This window comes from Sus scrofa, chromosome 17, assembly GCF_000003025.6.
Source record: "Sus scrofa isolate TJ Tabasco breed Duroc chromosome 17, Sscrofa11.1, whole genome shotgun sequence".
Lineage (NCBI taxonomy): Eukaryota > Metazoa > Chordata > Mammalia > Artiodactyla > Suidae > Sus > Sus scrofa.
In genome coordinates this window covers 29,154,287-29,173,487 of record NC_010459.5, presented here as the reverse complement: position 1 = coordinate 29,173,487, position 19,201 = coordinate 29,154,287, and the positions used below count along the sequence as shown (strand labels likewise).

At 39.4% G+C, this 19,201-nt stretch overlaps 1 protein-coding gene across 1 annotated transcript in view; it reads right to left on the bottom strand.

The window, feature by feature from the left end:
- Positions 1-19,201, bottom strand: part of XRN2 (5'-3' exoribonuclease 2) — an 85,860-nt gene that overhangs the window by 20,013 nt on the left and 46,646 nt on the right. The window contains 7 exon segments of the mRNA XM_005672749.3: positions 1,051-1,178; positions 3,589-3,720; positions 3,818-3,886; positions 13,207-13,263; positions 15,157-15,236; positions 16,157-16,254; positions 17,446-17,529. Of these exon segments, the coding sequence (XP_005672806.2) occupies positions 1,051-1,178; positions 3,589-3,720; positions 3,818-3,886; positions 13,207-13,263; positions 15,157-15,236; positions 16,157-16,254; positions 17,446-17,529 (648 nt within the window).

The following is a 19,201-nucleotide window of genomic DNA, read 5'->3' as shown; positions in this document are numbered from 1 at the left end:
GAGCACTTGGCCCACGACACATGCTTTCTTGAAAATAGGCATAGCCATGGAGCTCAAACATAGCATAAAATGAAGAACACTTTAAAATTAATACAGGAGTTCCCATTGTGGCTTGGCAGTTTACGAATCTGACCAGTATCCATGAGGATGTGGGTTTGATCCCTAGCCTTGCTCAGTGGGTTAAGGATCCGGAGTTGTTGTGGCTGTGGCGTAGGGCTGGGGGCTGTAGCTCCGATTTAACCCCTAACCCGGGAACTCCACATGCCGCACCTGCAGCCCTAAAAAAAGTAAAATAAAAAAGTAAAATAAATACAAAATCTGTGAAACCTAACATCCAACTCTTTCTCTCACTTCCACAGCAATCCAAATGTCATGTAGTTTATTTTTATGGTTAACATTTCTGTCCACAAAACAAGTTATATGGGGTCAGGGAAAGGCCATCGTCTACACTAATCACAGGTTAGAGGCATAGTTTTACCTACCGTAATGCCTGTCTTTATGTCAGGTAGCTACTGAGATATAATTTGGATCAAGAAAGGGATATTTTTGTCCTCCAAGTAATTAAGTGGTTCCAATCACATATCTATTGTATTTAATTGCCCCACTACTTGTATGAATGAAATAAAGAGTAGTTTGTTTCACATACCTCATACCTATGTTCATTCAGAAACAGATTTATAAATGAAAGTAAGAAATCCAATTTATATTACTCAATTAACTATATATAGGTAAGATAAAAATATCTGAGGAGTTCTCCTGTGGCATAATGGGTTAAGGATCTGGCACTGGCGCTGTAGTGGCTTGGGTTGCTGCTGTGGCAAGGCGTGGATCCCTGATCTGGGAACTTCCGCATGCCTTGAGCATGCTCCCCCCACCCCAAATCTCAAAGACTGAATGAAGTATTCTCTTATAATTCTTTGAAATATTATGTTTTTAAGTCAACCACCTCTGCACTGACACAATCACTCTTTTTAGTAATAACGATCAGAAACCATCCTTTGTTACGGTATTCAAGTTAGCATGGAAAATAACCAACCAGTGAAAACTTACTTGACATAAGCTTTGGAATCTGGGTTTGTCCTCTCAGCAGGGGCCTGTACAAGTTTCCCTGGTAAGTCGCAGGTGGTGGTGCAGCATTACCGTAAACGCCAGGTCCTGAGCCTCTCGGCATAACATGGCTACAAAAGGAACCCCCAGCAGAAGAGAATGATATACACATCTATCCATCATCACATCATGGTTGACACTACTTAAACAAGTGCTGGCAGCCGCTAGAGCTGTATTAAGATAATGCTAACTTAAAATATTTTAATGAACACAAGTTCAAAACAGTACCTGATAATGTGAGAGCAAGTGTTCATTGTCACATCAAAATTCTTATAATCATGTAAATATTAATTACTTTATGCAAAAAAATAATTGGTCTATTTCTCTTTTTTTGCTTTATATTTAGTTTTATCCTTAAAGGCTCAGGCTGTTGCTGTTTCTATTCGAACATCGTAGGTTTGAACTGTGCAGGGCCATTTATGGGTGGATTGTTCTCAGCAGTAAATACTAGGGTACCCCACAATCCATGGTTGCAGAGAGCGACGATAAGCGGATTTTCGACTCCTCAGAGGGTACAGTGCGCCAACCCCAGAGCTTTCACGGGTATATATACTACTACTCTATATCTTACAATTTTCAATTTACTATGTCAAACATTTCCTAGATCTTTTACAGTCATCCTCAGTGTGACATGTATACCTAGAGAATATTTACATGTCGACGTCTCCTATTTTACTAAATCAGTCCTTTCATTTAGTACTAGTAGTACAGATAACAACATTTAGAGACCTGGGCATATAACTAGGCTCCTCTAAAATTATTTGTCGTCCAGAACGATAAAATGAGGGGGTCGGGCAGGGAACGAGGTGGGGGTGGGGGGAAGGCTCAGATGCGTTGTGTCTGCACGGAGACTAAAAAAAAAAAAAAAAAAAAAAAAAAAAAAAAAAAAAAAAAAAAAAAAAAAAAAAAAAAAAAATCACGATAAATTCAAGAATAAGAATCGGGATCAAAAGTTCAGAGTAGGGGGTTCTCTTGTGGCACAGCAGGTTAAGGATCTCTATCACTGTCACTGTAGCAGCTCAGGATGCCGCTGTGGTGAGGGTTTGATCCCTAGCCAGGGAATTTCCACCAAAAAATAGAGAAAAAAAAATTCAGAGTATCTTTAGAACATAAGACTCTTTTCAGAGGTATTTCTGTTCTGTTTTCCAACATGGCTGAAATAATGCAAAAAAGCTATCTTAAGAATATTTTAGAGTTGTATTTCTTTTACTATTAAAAATATAGACCTCTAAAACACCCGACCACAATTACAGCCAACATTTATACAGTGTTTACAAACTCTCAGAATTCCCATCTCGGCGCAGGGGAAATGAATCCAACTAGGAACCATGAAGTGGCAGGTTCAATCCCTGTCTTTGCTCAGTGGGTTACGGATCCAGTGTTGCTGTGAGCTACAGTGTAGGTCACAGATGCGGCTCAGATCCCACGTTGCTGTGGCTGTGGCGTAGGCCAGTGGCTACAGCTCCAACTGGACCCCTAGCCTGGGAACCTCCAATGCCGAGAGTGTGGCCCTGAAAAGACAACAACAACAACAAAAAGAAACTCTCATAAGCAGTTAATCCCCACAACAACCTCATGAAGTAGGTGTAACATTATTCCCATGTTTCACACAGGAAACAGAGGCACAGAGCGGCTGAGTGACTTGAACAAAAATATCAAGTGGTAAGACAAGGCATCTGAATCCAGGCCTTTAGGATCCAAAGTCTGTGACCTTAAGTGCTGTGTCACACTCTCCCTTACTAGTCACTGTATGAAATATATGCTGTGGATGCTAACCTACTCCCTAAAGCCCTGAATCTTCCTATGAACTGGGAAAATCTATTTATGAGTTAACATCAATTCAGAAACAGTAATTCATTAATATTTGCCCCAGAACATTGATTTATCCCAGCTTTACATGCTGTTTTATGTACAGTTGTCTCTATAGTGAGGAAAAAGAATTCAATGGCTAGTAAGGGCAAAGGATGAAAAAACAGAAATTCACGTAAGAAGAAATACAAAGGACCAGCAGACATATTAAAATAGACTTGATCTCACTAACAGGCCAAAAATGCAAACTCAAGCCAACAGTGAGGCACTGCTGCTCGAGCACTGGGTTGGGCAAAACTCAAGGAGCTGGTGGCTCTGTGGGCACTGAGGTCCTGTTGACACTTAAACAGAGCCCCTGCCAGATGTTAATTTGGCTAACATTTTCCTGAGGGTAGAAAAAAGTCTTATTCTTTTGAAATAACTGGTCAGAAGGATAGCAAAATCTCTTAAAGAGAAAATATTGGAATTCTCAAGCAACACAAAGCAATAGTAAACCAAAGAGAAATGAATTAAAAAAAAAAAAGAAAAAGCAGAAAAATATCGAAGTCATTAAAATACCCACAAAATAGTAGTATTTAATGGTCTCAAATATTTGTGGCATAAATGCTGGCTTAATGCTTTGTGGAAGATTCAGAAAAAGCAAATATACACAAATAGAAAGCTACCACTCACCCCAAAGTCCTAAAGGCTGAAGGATCCAGGTGGACGGGCCGCCGGTCCCGGTTGAAGCCGAGCTGGGGCTTCCACTGCCTCCCATTGCTGGATTTCTCCCAGTCGCCAGGTTTCAGCACTGGTGCAGGTTTTCTAAGTATTTGAAAAATACAGTATTTAGCTATAGGGATGAACAATGTTCATACAAAAGACACCTAGAGTTTATGTTTTATAACTGAGTTGTTATTACCTTGCTCCTGGAAGCATTACAGCTTTGAAAACGTAATCTTCAGCAAACTGTGGGTCTTTAAAATTAATACTAGAAGAGAACAATACACAATTTAATGATGTCACTGGACTAGCCTAGCTTAACTACCATGTAAACTGAGGGACTTTTGATCTTTTAACGGAATAACTAAAATTCAAAAGTGTTCTCCAAAATTACTTTAGTAATAAATAAATCGTGCCCAACTGCCAAATGGCTAAATATCTTCCTCACCAAACCACTACTGGTTCCTAGGATGGGCCTCAGGCAACTTTCTGTGGAAGAGCTATGTTCTAACAAACTGTAGGTGATCACAGAGAAACAGCAGACATTGCCCACCCAACTCCTGAGAAATGCCAGCATGACATCAGAGACAGGGCCAAGAGAGTCACGACAACAAAACATAACAGACACCTTTCATTTTGTTTGGTCCATGGCAACCATTATCCCTCTAGATCTTAGGGAAGATCAGCTATTGTTGCAACAAGGATGCAAACACCAAAAGAAACATTTGCAAAATCAGAAAAATGAACACAAATAATCTGTGGGGGAGGGGGGGAACATTAAACCTCCCAGTTGGAAGCCCATATCCTGCTCTACTAATGTGTTTTTCTGTGAGAATATAATAGTCACAACTTAAAAATACACAAAGGCTGTACAATGAGACTTTTAATAAGCTGAGTCAAACTTCCTTTCTGGTGGGTGGGTGGGTGTGTGTGTGTGTGTGTGTGTGTGTGTGTCTCCCAAAGATTGGTAAGCACATGAGTCTGCCTTCTGACACAGCAATGCCTCTTCGAGGACTCCAGATATGCACCTGGTTTATACTGGATACTCATAACATCACTATTCATAATGTTGAAAAACTGTAAAACCTAAGTGTATATAAATAATACTGAACTGGTTAAAAAAACTATGGTTCTTTCTAAAAAATGGTATCCTCAGTATTTTTTGAAATGTAACAAAATCCTTAATGACGTGGGAAAAATACACACATTCATCAAAAGGTTATGTGTACGATTAACCATTTCATTTCCTTCTTTGTGCTTTTTCACTATTTTCTCAAAAATCCTCCCAAGATTATAGATTCGAGTTGCAATCAGTTTTAAAAGGCTTTCTTGAACTGGTTAACATTTTAGAGAGCAGTTTTTTTCTCTTTAACTACTGCCACTTAATGACAGAGAAATGTTTGTTGCAGGATTTACTGTGTATTTTTAAGTACACAAAAACAGCTTCATTTATAATAAAGACACAAGGCGGTCAAGAACAGCTGAACAACATTCCACCTAATTCAATCTGCTCCTCTTATAACTCACTCTTCATGTGGCAACTGTCTCTCCCTCAAATGTTCTCACCTCAAGATGGCTTAGCACAGGGCCAGGTGGGACAGGCAGTGTGAAATGTTTACGGATACAAAGTAAAGACAGAAAACTGATAACAAAGCAAGATTTGCAACTAAAGTATCTCAAAGCAGTTATCTTAGTGCAAGCAGACCTTTTGGGCAATTTACCCAACACATTTTCAGACTGCCCACTGCAAACACAGTCTCAGGATGGGAGTGGAGCACAAACACTGACCAGGCATCGAGCCTTCCCCCTCTTCCAATACTGGAAATAAACAGGCAATGTTTCATACCAGTTCAATAAGGAAAAAAGTCAACAGCAGACACAGGAAAGATGGTGAATCAAAGCATGTGTGTATACATGCCTTCCACGCACCCGTCCTTGTGCATGTGGGTAAAATGTGTGTGTACGGAGGATCGGGGGTCTTGGACCTGGGATCAAGGATAACATCACCCAATGGGCTATGACTAAAGGTGGGACAGGACTGGTGGAGGAGGGCAGAGGAAATAGCTGGAGCAAAGACATGGAAAGGGGTCCCACGAACAAGGAGCAGTCAAGTTGAATTGGGGCAGCCTTTTCAATGGGGGTCAGAGAGAAATAACAAGCCTCACAAAAAACGATGAGTCACTAGGTTCCCAAGTCTCCCAAGGAAGATACAGAACTAGCACCGTTCTAAAGGCACAGGACACAAATTGGCTCATTACAGGCAGCAAATCAAATGTTCTAAGTTCTCTTTCTGGGTTCTCAGGTGAGACCCCCCCCCCAGTGAGAAGGGCTGAATGGAAATGAAATAGGATGTGCACAGAGGTGGGCAGTAAGATGGGCTGGCTGAGCTGGAATGTTGACAGGAAGGGCTTGTTCTGGCCACAGTGAGGCTACTTCAAGCTGTCAGAGAGTAAAGGCAACCCGAGATGCAATCCAGAACGAACGGTCAGCCGTAGCGCATAGTGAGAAGATGAAGAGGAGGAGTAGATCACCGCACAAGTCATCCGCAAGTCATGCACAGAAAGACCTGACCTACCAAAGAAAGGAAAACAGCCAGGAACAAGCTCCTAGGGAGAAGAGAGAGTCCCAGGTCACAGGGATCATCTCCTGAACAACAATGAGGTTTGATAAGACAGCTGAAATTAATGTTTGGGAAAGCAAATCCATTTATTCATCAAAAATGTACAGTTTATCATATATCAACTGTTCCTCATTAAAATTGTTTTAAAATTCCATTATTCCCACTCATGCTCAGAAAGGGAAAAAGTTTCCAAGCTACTAGAACAATCTCCAAGATCTGTCCCACTTCCCCTCATGCTGCACTCAAAAGAGAGACCTATGTGCTTAACATGGCACAAGCCATCAGAAGACTAGCCATCAGGGGACAGAGCAGGAGTATCTAAAAATAAGTCTGGAGGTCCCTACTGAAGGGACAACGGACACTACTTAAGATCTGAAAGAGGAACACCTTCTTTTCCCTTAGATCCTTGAGGACAGTTTGAAGACTTGTTCTATCTCTGAAAAGAGTTATGCTCTCACTGGGTCAGAGATTTTTAATGTTTTAATTTGTTCCCCAAAATGCATATACTAAGAACTACTACGTTTTTTGAAATTAAAATAACAAAAGAAGCTAAAGACAACTCTACTGTACTTTTTCAATGTGATAACATCAGTCACAACTTAAACTTCCTAACAATACAACAGACTTAGGCAGGAATCCCTTAGCCAAAGACCCAAGAGGTAATTTTTTACTTGGATCCAAGCTTTCAAAGTTTCTTTCTTTTTTTTTTTTCTTTTTCTTTTTTGGGCCACACCCATATTATATGGAAGTTCCCAGGCTAGGGGGTGAATCAGAACTACAGCTGCCAGCTAACGCAGAGCCACAACACCACCAGATCCGAGCCTTGTCTGCAACCTACACCATAGCTCAGGGCAACACCAGATCCTTCACCCACTGTGTGGGGCCAGGGATCAAACCTACATCCTCATGGATACTAGTCGAGTTCGTTACCACTGAGCCACAATGGGAACTCCTTTTTTTTTTTTTTTCTTTTTTGGCCACACCTGCAGCATATGGAAGTTCCCAGGACAGAAACGGAATTTGAGCTACAGCAGGAAATTTTTTTTTTTTTTTCCAGAAAAGCTTTATGTAATTCAAATTCTTACAGGAACACTGAAAATAACATAAATCATTTTATTATACTAAAATATATGAATAAAAACAATGGAAATAATAAAGGCGAAAAAATACAAATTACTTTGAGAAATTTCCACCACCAGAAACAAAAGGCATTAATTGTGGGGAGTTAATCAGGAGAGGGAAAGCAGCAATACTGAGATAGCCAGAAGCACCCTGACGGAAGAGATGTGCTAACAGAACAGCTTCTGAACTCAACAGGCTGCCTGGCTGAGGTCAGAGAATTATGTTTGGATTTATACTGTTTGGTGAACAAAGAAGTTTTTATTTTTTTCTTTTTAAGGCTGCACCTGTAGTATATATGGAAGTTCCCGGGTTAGGGGGTCAAAGCAGAGCTATAGCTGCAGTCTACACCACAACCACGGCAACACCAGATCCAAGTTCCACCTGTGACCTAGGCTGCAGTTTACCGCAACGCCAGATCCTTAACCCACCGAGCACGGCCAGGGTCAAAGCCACACTATGTTGGGTTTTTAACCACTTCTCCAGGTGGAACTGTGCAGCCTCAGCCAGCGTAAGTTTCTATCCAACATACCAGCTCTGACAAGGGACTGCATTTCAGATCCCTTCCTTGATTAGTAACCTCTCTATTATTTTATTGTCTTCATAAACACACTGAGGACAAAACAAAAATTTAAAACCTAAGCATAACTGAAAGGAAGGAAACTGAATAGTGCTTTTATTTGTATCACAAGTAGCACTTTAAATACTAGTTGTAAGAAGAAAATACCACAGACAAGTCTCAATAGAAAAAAACAGAATGTATAACACCTTTTCCAACTACATTTGCTTTGAGAAATATCCTTAGATATGTATTTTAAGTACTATCATAGAGTGTTAGCACACTTCACAATGAAAGTGGAAAACACCAAATATCAAGTTTTATTTTCACCTTTCCCCGATACATTCCATAATTAATGCTTAATCAGCATATCAATGCAAACTGTTCTTGCAAGGGAAGCGTCATGATTCGTATTACTGACATTTTAAAGGACTTAAAGAGTTTATAGGACTTAAGATGCCTTTTCTGACATTCTCTCAGGAGAAGTTAACCAGCTCAGTGTCTATGAAGGATTATAGGCAGCAAAAGTTTGATCCTTCTGGAATTGCTGTTGTGGCGCAATGGGATCAGCGGCATCTCTGGAGCACTGGGATGTAGGTTCGATCCCTGGCCTGGCACAGTGGGTTAAGGATGTGGCATTGCCACAGCTACACTTATGTATAGTTTAATTCTCCCAAATGTTTTCAACCATCAAATCTGTTCCTGATTCCATGGCCTCCCACTTCTTCGGGCTTTGGGTTTCAAGCTACCTGCTTTCCCACCATGAGTCTTACAAACACCACAGTACTGGTCATATCAAAATCCTCAAAGAGATAAAACATTCTGTCCCTTGCCTGATCCATCCAAAAGTGAATACAGAAAAGTTTCAGTAACAGTTCTCTGAAGAGTTCAGTCTGGCTTCCTTTTTTTTTTTTTTTAATTTTCCCTTTGGCCACACCCATGACATGCAGAAGTTCCTGAGCCAGGGATCGAACCTGTGCCACAGCAGTGATAACGCTGGATCCTTAACCTGCCGAGCCACATGGGAATGCCTTTCTATCGCAAAAAAAGGAAAAAAAACAAACAAACAAAAAAGAGTCTGGGTTTTTAGAAGACCTTGGCAAACACAGATTCCAACACCATAAACAACCGAGCTTTTGCCTAGGTTTAGAAGGATGCCAGGTGCCATAAGAGAAAAAGAGAAACCTGATCATGCCACTAATGAAAATAAACTCTCTAAAGATTATGTAAATCACAGATTACCTCTGAGAAGAAAAGAGAAGCAAGGAAGAGTGAGCTACAAAGGAGGAGCATTCTGAACAATGGAAGAAGGCACAGAGATCAGTGGGACGTGGAAGGGACCAGCCTGATGGCAAGGAGGGGCGATGGGGGCATGGGCAAAGAGCTATGGCTCTGCCAAATTATGGGAAGAATGGAGATCTCTGAGGCGCAGCAGTGTTTAAGAAAGATGAGACAAGGAAAGTGGAAGTAAAAAAAAAAAAAATCAGCTGGGAGACCACTACAGCAATCAGAAAAAGAGTGCAAAAGAGGCTCCCTGGGAAAAACCAGATATGAACAATAATTGGAAAGAACAAAATATTCCAGAGCAGTGGTGATTTGTGGAGTGAGGATCCAGAGATCCTAGGTCTGGCACTCTGGTCCAGGGTGAGAATGAGAGACGACAAGGAGAGTGGAGAGGTGTGCAGGACAAAAGGTCAGTGTGCTCAGAGACTCAGGTGAGACAGATGGGTATGTGTGTGTGTCCACTACTCCAGATCAACAGAAAATTGTGCTGCTGCAACATGAACATAACTTTTTTGTAATTTTAAATCTACATATAGGTTTTATATATTTAAAAATCACAAAGAATTATTCTAAAACTACTATGTCTATTTGTTTGCAAATATCTTCTCCCATTCTGTAGGTTCTCTTTTTGTTTTATGATTTTCTTTGTAACATTTTCTTTTTAAGTTTAATTAAGTCCTATTTGTTTATCTTTGTTTTTACTTTCATTACTCTAGGAGGTGGGTCCAAAAAGATACTGCTGCAATTTATGTCAATGTCAAAGAGCATTTTTGTCTGTTTTCCTCCGTAAGAGTTGTAAAGAATCCAGTCTTATATTTAGGTCTTTAATCTATTTTGAGTTTACTTTTGTGTACGGCAATAGAGAATGTTCCAATTTCAATCTTTTACATGTAGTTGTCCAGTTTTCATACTTACTGAAGTGGTGAAATATCTGCAAATGAAGCAACTGAAAAGGGATTAATCTCTAAAATACACAAACAACTCATGCAGCTCAATATAAAAAAAAAAAAATCCCAATCAAAAAACAGGCAAAAGATCTACTAAATGGGTATTTCTTCAAAGAAGACATATAGACGGGCCAAAAAGCACATGAAAAGTTGCTCAACATTGCTAATTATCAGAGAAACGCAAATCAAAACTATAATAATGTACCACCTCATATCAGTCAGAATGGCCACCATCAAAAATTCTCCAAACAATAAATGTTGAAGAGGGTGTGGAGAAAAGGGAACCCTCCTACACTGTTAGTAGGAATGTAAATTGGTATAACCACTATGGAGAATAGAATGGAGGTTCCTCAAAGAACAGAACTACCATATGATTCAACAATCCCAGTCCTGGGCATATATCTGGAGAAAACTATAATTCAAAAACATACATGCACCCCAGTGTTCACTGGAGCACTATTTACAATAGCTAAGACATGGACGCAACCTAAATGTCTATGACAGAAGAAAGGATAAAGAAGATGTGGCACATATACATAATGGAATATTACTCAGTCATAAAAAAGAAGCGAAATAATAGGCCCACAGGTTGGCCTAGAGGTCATCATACTGAGTGAAGTAAGTCAGATGGAGAAAGACAAGTATCTCATCACTTACATGTGAAATCTAAAAAATAAATAAATAATGACACAAATGAACTTACTTACAAAACAGAAACAGACTCACAAGAGTTTGAAAACAAACTTATGGTTACCAAAGAGGACAGGTGAGGTGGAGGGATGGATTGAGGGGTGGGATGGGCATATGCACACTACTGTATATGGAATGGATGGTCAGCAGGGACCTGCTGTAGAACACAAGGAACTCAAACTCAATATTCTGTGATAATTTATACGGGAGAAGAATCTAAAAAAAGAATGGAGATACATACACACACACACACACACATATATACACACATATAACTGAATCGCTCTGTTGCACAACAGAAATTATCACATTATAAATCAACTATACTTCAATATAATTTTTAAAAGTGAAAAAATACTATGTCTAAATTCCAATGGTGGAGGCAGAACAGAATGAATGGCGATGGCTCAGTTCTATTCAAAGTTAAATTACTACTCTGTTGAATGACTTATGGAAATAGAATTGGACAAAAAAAATCCTAGGTCACAGCTAACCATATTCTCTAAGGGTCCTTCTATGAATGTAACGCATGTAAATACCTCTAAGATATACTTTCTCAACCCTACAGGTAAGACCTAAAATGATGGCAAGAACCACCTAAAGTCAACTTGAGGAAACAACTTCTCAAACATGGACTATAATTCCAGATGCATCTAAACAGAGAAGGGGAAAGTGTCAGGAGCCAAAACGGACAGAAATAGCTGGCAGCTGGCACTGGAAGCTACATTTTCAGATTTTTTTGTTTATAAATAGACAAAACAACACTGGGACACAAAAACAGCAGCCCTGACACAAATAAACACACACAAAACTACTGTAAGCTGCCTCTTAGCCTCAACATGACCCCGCAGAGAAAATTACATCATAAGGTAAGAGTTTCATGAATCCTTAGGAAACCAACTCAATTAAGTCAATTTTATCATGAAGCTATATATTCAACATATACCTGACTATACACTTGGATCTGAGATTTGTTGCATAAAAGAGTGGATACCAAACAACATCATAAAGACCCCTTCGGGCTTAGAAATCACCACCACCATCACCATCATCACACAAAGAAAAACTCCACGATTTGTCAATTCTCTAACTCTTCCTTGGGCAACTCTCTATCCTAATTAGAAAGTTAAACAGAATTAACTATTTCTAGAAGGCAGGAAGGCAGGCCTTGAAGTCATGCCAAGAAACTGAGGAGCAGAGCAGACATGTACCAATCCAGAAAGGACCGGGAGCGGTAACTGGTCTGAAGCTGAGCTGGGAGCACTGAGCCCGAGGGCTAATACCAAGGGAACATACAGGCTTTGCTGGAGCTGGATTGTCGGCAGTGGTCAGAAGAGCCTGGCTTACGGTTCTGAACTCTGCCCTTAATAGAAGAGCCTGAAGACAAAGAGCCAGGACAAGCTATGTGCAAAGATAAACAAAGACTGTGGGTAAAGATAAATAAAAGCAAGTAATCTAGGAAGATTTTCTAAATTCACAATGGTTTTCTTCAACTAAAAGCCTTTCTGAATGGCAGCTGCTATCTAAATTCATAAAAGATATAAAAATAAACATGCTTATACTTAACAATAAGAAACCTAAGTAAAATCCAAAATATTCTCTGAGAGTAAGAGAAATAAGAATGTGTGGGAGGGGAGTATTCAGAAATTGCTTTTACAAAATCCTTGAATTCCTAGAATGTGTTTGCCCTACTCTCAAGACTGAAGAAAACAAAAATAAACCCTCATCAAAATTAGTAATTATATATAACAGTTACACAAATGAGTGGTGAATTTGGTGACTCATTTTTCTAAACAATCATATTTTACATACTCAAAAAATGCTGTCACCATTGAAGAAATGAAGTATAAGTTTTCCAGACAGCAGAAATTAGCCCTTTAAGTTTATATCAATGATTGATTAAAAAATTCCACAAATTCATTCTATCTCATTTTAACCAAAGTAAAGCACATAATAGTTTTGTTTTTAAACTCTGCAAGGCCATGATTTTAAATATAATTAAAATAACCTGTTACAATGCAGTGAAGCTCTGTGGGCCTCCAGAGTGCAGATTGTCTGTGCCCACACAGCAAACCACTCCTAGAAACTCCTACTTCCTACCTCCCACTTTTCTAATCCAGGAAGAATTAGAGGTTGTTAGGGGAAACCAGAAAGCAGAGAAGCAAGCTTGTTAAATCAGTAACCTTAACAATATACATAATTTAAAGTCAAGAGGCTCTACTCTGAGGTTTGCAACACAGGGACTCTCCAATCTCAAAGCACTGCTGGAATAATAGCTGCCATTTCCCTTGAATCAGAGGTCTTCTTAAACTTATTTGCAAGTTCAGAGCTGTATTCTGGGCAAATGCCGTGAATCCGGGGAAACTTACCTGATTGTCCCGTTCTGTGTCAGATCTCTTAACATGGGAACAGGCGAACATACTACTCTGAGGAGAAACAAGAGAAGAACCATCTGTTTGTAAACTGTAACCTTCTGGATGAGTGGAAGCAAGACGTTGCTATGTTTGTTAGGCTTTAAGAACGAGAAATCATAAAAGTGCACCAACAAAAACAATAAAATCATATATATCTTTTTAAAAGGACCTTTTCTTCCTCACTAACAGAAAACAAATACGGGCAAAGGGCTTATATCAGAATTTGTAAAGAATACCTACACACCAAAAAGGAAGATTGAATGGGGGAACAGATAAAAGAATAGAAAAACAGTATGAGTATTTCATAAATAAGAAAAACCAAATAGTTAAGAGATATACCATATGGTATTCAAGTTTATTAGTCATCAGAGAAATACAACTGTCAACCACAAGAGGATCCCAACAAGCACCCACCAGACTGACAAAAATTAAGGTGGTGACAATCCCAAGAGTTTGCAAGAATAGAGAACAACAAGATCTCTCACAAACTGACACAGAGATTATAAAACAGTGTAATCACTTTGGAAAACCACCCAACAGTATCTAGAAAAGATGAAGAAACATGTATTTTACAAGCCGCAATTCTAGTTGATCACAAGCTCTGATCTTAGAACCTTTTTACACTCCTAACAATAAAGGACGCCAAAGAGCTTCTGTTTATGTTGGTTATATCTACCAATATTTACTTTCTGAAAATTAAAACTAAGACATTTAAGAAATAACTAATTTAAAGATAACAGAAATAGGGAGTTCCCGTCGTGGCACAGCGGAAACGAATCCAACTAGTATCCTTGAGGACGCAGATTCGATCCCTGGCCTCTCTCAGTGGGTTAAAGGATCTGGCGTTGCTGTGAGTTGAGGTGTAGGTCACAGACGTGGCTTGGATCTGGTGTTGCTGTGGCCGGCAACTATGGCTCCAATTAGATCCCTAGCCTGGCAACCTCCATATGCCCCAGGTACGGCCCTAGAAAGACAAAAGCCAAAAAAAAAAAAAAAAAAAAAAAGATAACAGTAATAAACCTATTATAAAAAACCTAGGACAACCTTGTAATAAGGCAAACATTAATTTACATAACGTTTTTAAATGGAAAAAAAACCCCTACATTTTATAAAGTAAAACAAAACCAAATAAGAGTATCATTGTTTTAAATTTCCTTAATATGTGGCTTAATATCTTTTTTTTTCCCCATTGTTTTACCCTTTTTCTGTTCTCTTTTTTTTTTTTTTTTTTTTTTTTTTTGTCTTTTTGCTATTTCTTGGGCCGCTCCCGCGGCATATGGAGTTTCCCAGGCTAGGGGTCCAATCGGAGCTGTAGCCATCGGCCTACGCCAGAGCCACAGCAACGCGGGATCCGAGCTGCGTCTGCAACCTACACCACAGCTCAGGGCAACGCTGGATCGTTAACCCACTGAGCAAGGGCAGGGACCGAACCCACAACCTCATGGTTCCTAGTCGGATTCGTTAACCACTGCACCACGATGGGAACTCCCTTAATATCTATCTTAACAGCAGATTCTATTACCTGATTCTGATTCAACATTTTGAGATATGGCACCACATTTAGCCTCTGGACAACTCCAGGATACACTCAAGAGGAAAACAGTAAGAAAAACAAACACCATCATAACACCTTAGTATTATGAAAAGAGTTCTGACTTTGTGGATAGTCTCATAGTGTTTTAGTGACCCTATGTGCCTGAGACGGCTCCTGGTACAAAGTGACAGAGCTACTAAGTTCAAGAACTGGGCTTTGAGCCCAAGTCTTTTTTCAGTCCAGAGGTTTTCTATTGTGTTTTTCACTACTTTCTCATTATTATTAGAAAATTAAACATTTAAGCAACAAAGTAAAAATGTTAACTAAACATCTTTCCAGTCACCCCGTATTATACACAAATGAATGCTTACTGATCAGGAAGAATGGCTTCTTCATCCAAAGAAAACTTTCCTTGAATCCCGTGACATAGTTCAGGTGGTACGTCCACTGACTATGGAAAAATACATTCCTGATTACAGACCCAAAGAATGAAAAGCCAGAACTCAAACATACACTGGTACGCCAATGTTCACAGAAGCATCATCCTTAACAGTTCAATTCAAGTTCCCAACAATTCAACAATTCAAGTTCCCAAACAATTCAAGTTCCCAACAATGGATGAGCGGATGAACAAAATATAATGTATACACATCATGGAACATTATTCAGATATAAAAGAAAGAAAAATCTGACACAAGATGGCTGAACCTTGGAGTTCCTGTCACAGCTGAGCAGAAATGAATCTACTATCCCTGAGGACGCAGGTTCAGTCCCTGGTCTCGCTCAGTAGGTTAAGAATCCGGTGTTGTCATGAGCTGCAGTGTAGGTTGCAGATGTGGATTGGATCCTGCGCTGCTGTGGCGTAGGCTGCAGCTACAGCTCCAATTCGACCCCTAGCCTGGGAACCTCCATATACCACAGGTGTGGCCCTAAAAAGACAAAAAAAAAAAGGCTGAACCTTAAAAACACAAGAGGACAGATACCATCTGATGAGATTTATGTGAGGAATGAAAATCAGGCATATTCATAGAGTCAGAAAGTAGAAGAGAGGTTACCAGAGGCTGGTATATACTTGTACTGGTATATAGCACAAGGATATACTGGTATATATCAGGAGAAGGATGGAGAGGTATTGTTTACTACTGTTTAATGGAGACAGTGTTTCTGATTGTGAAGAAGAAAAAGTTTTGGAAATGGGCAGTGGTGATGGTTACACAACACTGCGAATGGTCTTAATGCCATAGAATTATACACTTAAAATGGTTAAAATGGTAAATTTTGTTTACATTTTACCAAAATTTTAAAAGTGTGTTCCTGATTAATCAAATAAATATACTATCTAAAAACACGTCATGACGGAACAGCTCATACCTCTGTGGAGCCTGTCTTGTACAGCTCTAATACGAAGTCATGCAGTGGGTGATGTTTCCCCACAAATAAAACATCTCCTCCAAGACTGTTTCTTCTGGCTGGGGGGAATAAAGAATACAGATCAAACAATTATATTTGCAAAAGTAATTTTTATGAGAACAAAATTAAAAGCAGCATCTAAATTTAAAAAATTTAATTATAAGGCTTTTGAAAAATGAATTTATTGAGAACTTTGTCTAGATACTCACGTTGCAACAGAAGAAAGGCTGGGGGAAAAATGTAATTGTAATGTATACATGTAAGGATAACCTGACCCCCTTGCTGTACAGTGGGAAAATTAAAAAAAAAAAAAAAAAAAAAAAAAGGAAAAAAGAAAAATGAATTTAACAATAATAGGCCTAAACAGGTGATATATCTTACAGAATAAAAAAGACAAGAAAGTTTCAAAAACAATGACTATCAGAAAAAATAACTAAAAGATATCTGAATATAGGACTGTAAGATAAGGGTCAACGTTTCCTCATTTATACAGAACTCAATTTCTTATATACAAGATATATAAACATTCTCTGAGGAAACACAAACAAAAAACTGTTTCACCTGGAAACAAAACTATTCTAAGGATGGTTGATAGAGAAATCATTTCTATAGGTTTTTTTACACCAGTGTTAAATAAATTTCCCAGCTGAACCCAGCCTTGCAATTTCCCAATATTTTAACTATCAGTATTAATGACAAAATCCCATTTTTGTGAAAAATAACAATAGCACTCTGAGAGCAAATGCTTTTGGCTCAACTGAACCTTCAAGCAGTTATTGTTATTTGCAGGGTGTGGAAGGATGAAAGGAAGAAGGAAGACGGAGAAAACAAACACTTACAACTTAAAATTTTCATTTAATTACTATACAATTTACAGATGCCATAACAAAGAAGTAAATTCCGTTACAAAGAAGTAAAATCAATGATTTATGCCTTTATGAAAAATCTGACACACGAAAAAAAAAGGTTCAGAATTGCCCCTGTGACACAGCAGGTTAAGGATCTGGTACTGTCTCTGCGGTGGCTCGGGTTGCTATTGAGATGCAGGTTCCAGTCCCAGCCCAGCGCAGTGGGTTAAGGATCCAGTATTACTAAAGCTGTGGTACAGGTCACAGCTGCAGCTCGGATTCAATTCCTGGCCCAGGAATTTCCATATGCCTCAGATGCAGCCAAAAAACAAATAAATAAACAAAAAAAGATCTAATTTCAGAAGGAAACTCAGACGAAGGCCGGGTGGGCGTCAGTCTTACTCTCTTCAGGAGTGAGGTCCGGGTACACCTCTTCCAGGGCAGCTCGCAGTCTTCGCTCATCCACGAAGGGCAGCAAAGCCACACCTGGGAAACAAACACACACCAACCGCCCCGACTATTAGGATCACCTCAGTTCCAACTGGTCCAAGTGAACATTTCTAGAACAGCCCTGCTAATATAAAAACGTTTTGGAACCGAGCTCTAATATTTCGCCTAAATTCAAATGTAGAAGAAAAATACTCCAAATTTTCCATCCTTAAAATGGCTCATGTGGCAAAGCATGTTTGATCTTAACTTTTGTGACAAAAATTTTTTTAAATTAAATGAACAAGTGGCCATCTAGACACCAGTGTCTTTTCTGCCTTCCTTTCTAGATGCCCTCAGGCAAACCAATCTCCTGAGGGTTTGGGCTTATTCCTTCATTGTTCTAGGACTGTGGTTTCTTCTGTAAAGACAGATCATTCAACAAAAATACTCAGAAGTTCTGTTCAACTAGAATACTTGAAATGTCTTCTCTAGACCTAAAACTGCCTAGTATTCTGTTACATGTTAAAACCTAATAATTAACTTAAACACAAAAGAACTTTAGAGACTTGTTTGTTTAAATAACTTCGGGGGAGGATAGAATAGATGTTCATTTTCAGCCTGAAAATTGTCCTCTGAAGTGCCCTGAAATTAAGGTCATTGTTTTATTTGGACTTAGCATAATCTTCAAAGAAACATACCAGTAACACAACATCTATTACCAGAAAAATATTCAGTTTTTGAGGCACAGTAACTCCTGCTATATACAGAATAAATAGCATTTTAGCCAAATAAAAAATTTAAATAATAAAGAGAAATGCCAGATGGAACTAAATAATTCTGCAAGACTACTGCCACTTAAAACTGCTGTATTTGGAGTCGTGTCCTGGCTTAGTGCTAACGATCCTGACTAGTATCCATGAGGACGCATGTTCAATCCCCTGGCCTCAGTCAGCGGGTTAAGGATCTGGCGTTGCCATGAGCTGTGGTGTAGGTTGCAGATGTGGCTCAGATCCTGCGCTGCTGTGGTTGTAGAGTGGGCCAGCAGCTACAGCTCCAATTCAACCCCTACTTAGCCTGGGAACTTCCACATGTTGAGTGCAGCCCTAAAATGACATTAAAAATACAAACAAACAAAAAAACACTGCTGTATTTGATTATTCCCCGCCTTAAAAGGTTTCCAAAGTTGTAATTATTTAGCTGCCATATATATATATATATATATATATACACACATACATACATACATACATATACATAATTTTTTTTTTTTTGCTTTTTAGGGCCACACCTGTGGCATATGGAGGTTCTCAGGCTAGGCAGGGATCCAACTGGAGCTACAGCTGCCAGCCTATACCACATCCACAGCAACATGAGGACTTCCTGTGTGGCTCACGACACAGCCACAGCAACATCAGATCCAAGCCGCATCTGCAACCTACACCACAGCTCATGGCAATGCCAGATCCTTAACCCAGCCAGTGAGGCCAGGGATCGAACCTGCAACCTCATGGTTCCTAGTCGGATTTGTTTCCGCTGCGCCATGACAGGAACTCCCCATATTTTCAAAGTTGGGAAATTTGTTCAATTGTACTCAGGAGAATATACATTATTATTATTATTATTTGGTCTTTTTCGCCAATTCTGGGCCGCTCCCACAGCATATGGAGGTTCCCAGGCTAGGGGTCGAATCAGAGCTGTACCTGCCAGCCTACGCCAGAGCCACAGCAAC